General features: G+C 44.1%; 1 protein-coding gene across 1 annotated transcript; it reads left to right on the top strand.

The window, feature by feature from the left end:
* Positions 1-4,725: 4,725 nt before the first annotated feature.
* Gadd45a (growth arrest and DNA damage inducible alpha) lies at positions 4,726-7,040 on the top strand. Its single transcript, XM_032906379.1, has 4 exons — positions 4,726-4,943; positions 5,033-5,134; positions 5,239-5,476; positions 6,381-7,040. The coding sequence occupies exons 1-4, from the start codon at positions 4,900-4,902 to the stop codon at positions 6,492-6,494; spliced, it is 498 nt and encodes a 165-aa protein (XP_032762270.1). The 5' UTR covers positions 4,726-4,899; the 3' UTR covers positions 6,495-7,040.
* The last annotated feature ends 1,137 nt before the right edge of the window (positions 7,041-8,177 follow it).

Below are 8,177 nucleotides of genomic sequence, written 5' to 3'. Positions count from 1 at the left end.
AAACTCACAGGTTTGCTTTAAAACAAAACAAAAATACCCCAAGCCCCAAAAACAAAATCAAAAAAGGACTTATCAATCTTATGCAGATCAACAAGAGCAACAAGAAGTTGAAGCCTTATGGTTTTATAACTTGGGATTTCAGTTCTAGGCAGTAGGCTGTGAGTTGACTCACACTGAGATAACACGCTCCTTTTCTTTCAGTAGCATTGACTACTGTTTGAAAGAAGGAAACATTATAATTACATATTATAGAACCAGTGATAGGAATGTACATATGATAAGGATGATGTCACAAAACTTGAATATGCAAAACAGCAAAATAATGTAATAATTCTCTAGTACCTACTTCCCCATGACTACTAGATGTAACCATTTAGAGTTTTTATAAGTATGATTAAAATGTCATTCAAGTCCTCTACACTTCAATACCTGGAACTACTTAGAATAGTTTAAAAATAATAGTAGGAGGGGATGATGATGCATACCTGTAATTCCAGCACTCAGGAGGCTGAGGCAGGAGGATTGAGAGCTTGAGACCCTGTTAGAAACAAAATAGTTACTGTGCTGGCTAGTTTTATGTTAGTTTGCCACAAACCAGAGTGAAGAGAGGATGGACCCACAGTTGAAAAATTGTTTCCATAAGATTGAGCTACAGGGAAGTTGGTAGCATATTTTCTTAGTGATTTATTTGGGAGGGTCCTACCCATTGTAAGAGATGCCATCCCTGAGCTGGTCACAGGTTCCCTAAGGGAGCTGTTTAAGCAAGGCAGGGGAAGGAAGGCAGTAAGCAGTACACACGCAGAGCTCTGCGTCATTTCCTGCCTCTAGGCTCCTCTCTCTAGGCTCTTCCCTCCAGGGTCCTGCCTACAGGCTCCTCCCTCTTGGCTCCTCCCTCCAGGCTCCTGCCTCTAGGTTTCTGCCTTGGCTTTCCCCAGTGAACTGATTCAGGATACATAATAACCAAATAAACCTTTCCTTCCCTCGTTGCCATGGTGTTTTTTTTTTTTTTAAATCAAAACAAAAGAAACCCTATCTAAAAGAATAACTTTCCATATTGGAGCTGTTTTGCAGCATATAAACACCTATCAGTATAATCCAGGTCTCTAATATACAACTGTAATCAAGCAGGGAAGCTAAATGCAGTTCCTACTTCCAACCATAACACCACAGAGGACAGTCAATCACTGATGAAACATTCCAGCTAGACTCAGCAATGAGGCAGTATGACACAAGCTTGTCTGAGTCAGGACGTATGACACGAATCTTTTCTGAATACCAGAAGACTCTTTCAAGACTTGAATAAAATGCCCTTTTTTATAAGGCTGTGCATAGCATGAAGTATACTTTTTGAGGGATAAATACTATACTTTTACTATGTTATACACGTTTTAAACTTCAAATAGTTGCCTTAAATGGGGCACAGTAGCAGCACGTTTCATCTGAATTGGCATAAACAGTGCATGGCTCTACTATCCCACAGCTTCCATTCAGGGGCTTTCAGCTTAGCTAGCTGATGACAGTGAATACCATTTTGTCCTAAAATCCAGTTGAAACATATGTATGTTGGCGATTCTTGGTTGTCAACTACACTACATCTGGAATTATCTAAAATTCAAAAACATAGCACTCAAGTGAAGAAATTCTTTGCTTAATTTGAAATAGGAAGATCCACTTCTAATCCAGATCTTAAGGCAGGAAGGCCCTCCTTTAATCTGGATCTTGAGGTGACGAGACAAGGTGGGGAAGATATACCTTTAATCTGGGCCACACCTTGTGTTGGAAGCTTATACATGGAAAAAGGAAGTGTTTGCTCATTGCCTGCTCGCTCTAGCCTTGCTTGCAAGTCTATTCCTTCACTGCATTAGAGCCTACTTCATTGGGATTTCAGCACATACAGAAGACCAGCTGAGACATCTGGCCTCATGGGCTGAACAACTTCTAGATTCTTGGACTTTGTTCATAGCCAGCCATTGTTGGATTAGTTGGACTGTAGACTGCATGTAAGTCAACCTAATAAATCCCCTTCATAGGAAGGAAAGGTTTATGTGTGTATATGTATACATATGAATGCATATACATATGTATATGTGTGTGTGTGTGTGTGTGTGTGTGTTCATTGTATATGTTCCACTAGTCTAAGGAACCTTGACTAATACAATGGATATACCAATTAGATCACGAGGTTTTTGTAGAGAAAGGACAAGAAATTGTTTAGGGCTTGTATTTTTTTTTTTTTGAAGTGATGTCAAAGGTGAGTTTTCTGAGAATTCATGCATAGGACTGTAGGATCACGAGGTGCTGATTAATTCTCAGATTATTTTCAACTCATGACACCCACTGTACTACTGAATGTAGGACTTGTTGAGGACATCAAGCTGATGAAGTCATAGTCTTTGCTGTCACATGATCCTCTAAATCTTTGTCAGCTTGCATCCTTCCAGAGAACTTCTAAGAAATGTCTAATGGGTAGAATCCCAGAGTTCTAGGGAACACAGTTTATTAGTCTTCAAATGATGACTTGGATCAGTTTGTGTAATGTTGGTTTTATAAAGCTAAGAATGTTTAAGTGACAGTTACCTGTCTTGCTCTTGGAACAAAATACCTGGTGGAGGCAATTTAAGAAAAGAAGGGTTTATTCCTGGGTACTCCATCATGGGAAGGCTTGCCAGTCAGAGCTGGAAGTGGCTGGTCACATGGCGTCCTCAGTCAGGAATGAACCAAAATGCCCATGCTTAGCTAGTTTGCCTTTTCACATGCAGTGAAGATTCCAAGCCCATGGAATGGTTTTATCCATCATAGTGGGTCTTCCCATCTTAGTTAACCTAATCTAGATGGTCTATTACACAATGTCCAGAGGCTTGTTTTAGTGATAATTCTAAATACCCACAATCGAAGCCTAATATTGAAATTTTGTCCCTGTTGCTGTTTTGCAGCAGATCAAATCCTGGGCCTGAGCCTGGAACATGATAGGCAACTGCTCTGCCATTGAGGAAGAATCCCAGGCCCAATCCCAATGTTGGGGAATAAATATTCATATTCATTCTCTCTCTCTCTCTCTCTCTCTCTCTCTCTCTCTCTCTCTCTCTCTCTCTCTCTCTCTCTCTCTGTCTGTCTGTCTCTCTGAGTGCTCTAACTGCATGTATGCTTGCAGGCCAGAAGAGGGCATTCGATACCATTATAGATGGTTGTGAGCCACATTGTAGTTGCTGGGAATTGAACTCAGGACCTAAGGAAGGACAGCCAGTGTGCTTAATCACTGAGTCATCTCCCCTGCCCCGAGGAATTCCTTAACAAGCATAGCTCATATAAAGATTTAAGGCATAAGTATGAGGTACACAAGCACGCTGACGCTTGTTCCTTTACTCAGATATTGTCTCTTGGGGACATAGCACTTAGGGATTAAAAAGAAAGTTGTCTCCAATAAGTGAACTAGAAAAACCAACCTATCAATTTTCCATTAAGATTAAGAGAATTGGAAAATATTTTGTCCACAAGAATAAACACTTAAGGATGCAAAAGTCACATGTACCTCTGCAAAATTTACCTCTCTAACTGCCCAGTGACCTCAATATAAGCACTGTTAGGAATGCAAACCATTTCACCATTTCACCTCTCTTGGTGACTAGTAGGTTCAGGCAATGTTTTTGTATTTATTGAATAAGCTCACAAAACAAAGGGAGTTTTGAACTATGCAGTAAAAGTTTACATTAAAAATTGTTTTTAATTTGTAACTCCTGCTTACAGATATAAAGGTTTGCCTTCTACCTACAAGTTGCTATGTCTCAAAGGTGAAATTTTAGCACATGGCTAAAATGAACTATAGTTACAGCTTCATGATTCAGAGTGAGATCATAGGCAACAGAAGGCAGTGTCATACTCTGTGATGGGAAGTCTAGGGGGCATCATGAGCATCTCGAATTTAGACTGTGGTTACTCTGAATATCACAGAATTTGTCTCTTAGCTCTTACTTGATTATTAGGAGCCTTCTTCAGGAAAGATTTTAAGAACGGTGAGCTTGGCTCGTTAGACATGTGATCACCAGCTTACAAGGAGTGGGGCAGAAATTTCACCAGCTTTTTGTGGAAAAGATTCCAACTCGGTACTGTGCCATCACTACACACAAATGTGCTTTTTTTTTTTTCCTCCCTGGAGTTTCAAATTCTCACAACCAACCAAAACCAAATCAAACCAGCCATCAGGGCACCAAAAGAATACTACTGGGAATAAGCAGCTTTACCTGAAACTTGCATATAAACACTTCTGAAGCAAGCTTTGCCTGGTACGTCTGAACACTTAAAAATATGCTTACTAATAACAACTAGACTAGAGTGCATTAACCCCTGGAAATAAATTTTAAAAAGCAGTCCCTTAACACAAAAGAACAGGAAACGACAATCAAAAGATGTCCACAACCAGAGAAACAATTGGCAGGCTGTTTCAGTCAGAGCTGAGGACATTTGAACCACTCCAAAAGCTCTCTGCACCAGATGGCTTCACAAACTGTCTAGAGCTGGCTCCGGACCCCACCAACCGGCTTTCTGCACCACCTTCGTGCCAGGGGCTCCCTCCCGCATAGCTCCGCCCCCTTCCGCTCAACTCAGCCTAGCTTGGTGGAGCTAGCGTCAGAGTGTCAAAGTCTGCTAATTTGCATGACCCAATGACCTGGCTGCATGTAAATGAGGCTAGCCGTGGTTGGCTGAGGGCTAGCCCCATATCTCCGGATCGGACCCTTTGTCCTCCAGTGGCCCCGAGGCAGCTGTGCAGTGTTCCCCAGCGAGGCTAAGCAAGAAGCCGGCGAGAGCAGAGACGCGAGGGTGGGAGCCAGCGCAGAGCCGGCGCCGGGCACTGTGGGGGCCAGGAGCAGCCGGCGCGCCGCGTGAGGGACTCGCACTTGCAATATGACTTTGGAGGAATTCTCGGCTGCAGAGCAGAAGATCGAAAGGTAAGTGTGCCTGCGGACTCGGTGGCCGCCACCCCTACCGCCTCGCGGCCCGGAACCCAACTGACCCGCTCTCGCCCTGCGATCTGCAGGATGGACACGGTGGGCGATGCCCTGGAGGAAGTGCTCAGCAAGGCTCGGAGTCAGCGCACCATTACTGTCGGCGTGTACGAGGCAGCCAAGCTGCTCAACGTGTAAGTGGCCCCGGCCACCCGCGCCCCCCGCCTCCCGCTCACCCACCCGCTTCTACCCCGCGCTCCCCGGAGCTTGTACACTCACCGTTGCCCACTGTCTGTAGAGACCCGGACAACGTGGTCCTGTGCCTGCTGGCTGCGGATGAAGACGACGACCGGGACGTGGCTCTGCAGATCCATTTCACCCTCATTCGTGCGTTCTGTTGCGAGAACGACATCAACATCCTGCGGGTCAGCAACCCGGGTCGGCTGGCAGAGCTGTTGCTACTAGAGAACGACAAGAGCCCCGCTGAGAGCGGGGGCGCTGCGCAGACCCCGGACTTACACTGTGTGCTGGTGACGGTAAGAGACCCGGGGCTGCAGCTCAGAATCTGCTGGGGTGGACCTTGTCCGAGCTGGACGCTGATCTCGCGGGGGTTCTGATACCGTGAGGAGCGTGTCTAAGCTCATGGGTGGCCTCCAGCGGCGGATGATATCAGTGAGTCAGCAGGCTACCCAGCTACCCAGCTACCCCTGCCTACCTCTGCACTAGCTCGTGTGACTAATTCTTTGAGCAGAACAGATTAGATAAAGCCACATTAAGTTCCCGGTTCACCCTTCGTTAAGAAGTCAGCCTCATTCTTCATTTGCTGTCAAAGCTAAAGATAGAAGTGGTGTAGGAGACAGACCTTATTAACTCCCTGGATATAGATACTCTGTGAAGTGTACGGAGTGGAATTCTTTTCTTTGCTGCTCTTGAGTTTGTTTAAACGAGCCCTCTCCACCCTCCTCCCCACCGCTTAAAAATGTGTGGTGGGTGGATAGTGTTTTCAGAAAGAAATGTGCTGCTGTCTCGGTCTTCTGGTTTTTTGTTTTTGTACTCTTTTGACTTGTGTAGGGAAGTGGTAGCCTGATTATTTGTGCTGCTAGTGAAAAGTGCTATTCATCGTCAGGAAAGATAAAAGAGTTCAGCTGCCCTCCCTGCAGCTCTCACGGTGCACACAGCCTGAGAATGTTTTTCAGAAGTGTTTTACTTATGACCCCACCAGGGTAGGTGCTTGGAAGGGCATTCTTGAGAATGATAACTTCATGCAGAGTGGGGTAGTTAATATGCAAAACTGTGTGGCTCAGTGTGCACTACAGGTGTTTAGACTTGGCCAAACGCTGTTTGGCAGAATGTTTGGGGTTGGCCCTTTCAAAAGTAGTACAGCTTGTAGCATACGCTGATCATATTATGGGGAAGTAATTTTTCTAAATCTGTTCTCAGAACCCACATTCATCACAATGGAAGGATCCTGCCTTAAGTCAACTTATTTGTTTTTGCCGGGAAAGTCGCTACATGGATCAGTGGGTGCCAGTGATTAATCTCCCCGAACGGTGATGGCATCTGAATGGAAATAACTGAACCAAATTGCACTGAAGTTTTGAAATACCTTTGTAGTTACTCAAGCAGTCACTCCCCACGCTGATGCAAGGATTACAGAAACTGATGTCAAGGGGCTGAGTTCAACTACAGGAGGGCTAGGAGATGACTTTGCAGAAGGAGAGAGAGGTGAGACTGAAGGAGGAAGCTGTGTGGAAACAGAAATCCAAGTTAAAAGGGACAAAAAAAACTACAAAGAACTGTGCAAGAAAGAAAACTATTAATTTAGGATGGCCGGGTTACAGTAAAGTAAGCCAAATATTGCTTTGTTGAAACTTTAAATGTGTAGCAATAGTTTGGGTATTTTTTTGGTCTTCATGCCCTCAAATAAAAGTGAAAAGGGTTAATCATATTTTCAAGCCACAGTTTAATGTATTTTGATGAGATGTTAAATTCTCAGAAGTTTTATTATAAATCGTACTAAGTTATTTTATGATGTGAAAGGTTATTTATGATAAAACGTTTTTGAAGCACATTATCTAAAATAAACTGGTATGGAATAACTGTGTCGTTTCTCAATGTGTGGTATGTGTTTTCCAACTTCGATTCTCTTATCAGATTTTGTATTGAAACTTTGCTTTAAAGCACACCAGGCAGAAAGATGGGTGATGGTAGAGGGTTTGGGTAAGGACAAAGGGAATATGGAGAAAGATTCACTTTGCAAAGTCTGAATTACAATGAATTATTAAAATGCTATAATTAATTGCATGCAAAACATAGAAGCAGAGAGGAGGGTTACCAAAGCTGCTTGAAGATAAGTGAAGCTTTTACTGAGGGAAAAAAAAAATCATCTTATTGGAGGCTTAAGAAATGAGCTTAGTTTCTCTAGGTAGAGACAGGGAAAGGGTATTGCTAACAGCTACAAAAGTTTGTGCAATGGTGCAGGCATGAAAGATCAGAGCCCGCAGAGAGACCTGCAAGGGTGACTCTTCGTGCCTCTGGTGTAGGGAGATAAGTGAGAGAGAGGGTTGGAAAGGTGGGGGTTCGACTCAGATGCTGACGGGAGTTCTTACATCACCATTATGTATTTGAGCTTCCTTCTGTGAACTTGCCACAGTCTGCAGAAGGAAGTGACATGGTCAGTGTTGTAGGTAGATAACGTGGGGAGGTAAGGGGTAGTTAATAGGGTGAATAGCTGTAGTTCCCAGTGTAAGGTAGTGAGAATGTTTTGTAGAACCATGACAAAGGGCAGGTTTCTCATGTTCTTAGCCTCTTCTCAGGGCACTATAACTTCAGCCGAGCATTTCCACAACTGCTGCGAGGGGTCTGGATATATTAGGGAAGAAGTGGCAGAGAATAAGGAAAAAAAGACTTCAGTAGAAGAAGCCTTTGTACTGTCTGGTCAGTAGCAGGCCCATGTAGGCAGAGCCAGGGAACCCAAAGGGGCATGCTGGAGAAAAAGGCCTGCAGAGCTGTAGTCTCCACTGTTTGCAGCTCCCCCCTCCCCACACCCACCCCCTCTCTGGAGCTCCTTGGGCCCCTAGTATTTGACAGCCTTCTTGTGACCAGCAGGGAGGGCAGAAGAAACCATACCCTTAAGCTTCTGCCCATCTTGTATAGCCTTCTTTTTTTTCTACTCTTAGGAATGTGGATTTCTAGGCCTTATTTAGTCTTCTTTTGCTTTAAGCCAAGGTGTAATCC

The sequence above is a fragment of the Rattus rattus genome, chromosome 6 (genome assembly GCF_011064425.1).
Source record: "Rattus rattus isolate New Zealand chromosome 6, Rrattus_CSIRO_v1, whole genome shotgun sequence".
Taxonomy (NCBI): Eukaryota; Metazoa; Chordata; class Mammalia; order Rodentia; family Muridae; genus Rattus; species Rattus rattus.
Note: the sequence above shows the minus strand (reverse complement) of the source record. Positions and strands in the feature narration are given on the sequence as shown.

Excerpts from the sequence above, each read along its gene's own strand:
- Gadd45a (XM_032906379.1), top strand. The coding sequence starts at position 4,900 with ATGACTTTGGAGGAATTCTCGGCTGCAGAGCAGAAGATCGAAAG. Across the intron at positions 5,135-5,238 it reads GCAGCCAAGCTGCTCAACGT|AGACCCGGACAACGTGGTCC; the intron begins GTAAGTGGCCCC and ends CACTGTCTGTAG. Across the intron at positions 5,477-6,380 it reads TACACTGTGTGCTGGTGACG|AACCCACATTCATCACAATG; the intron begins GTAAGAGACCCG and ends ATCTGTTCTCAG.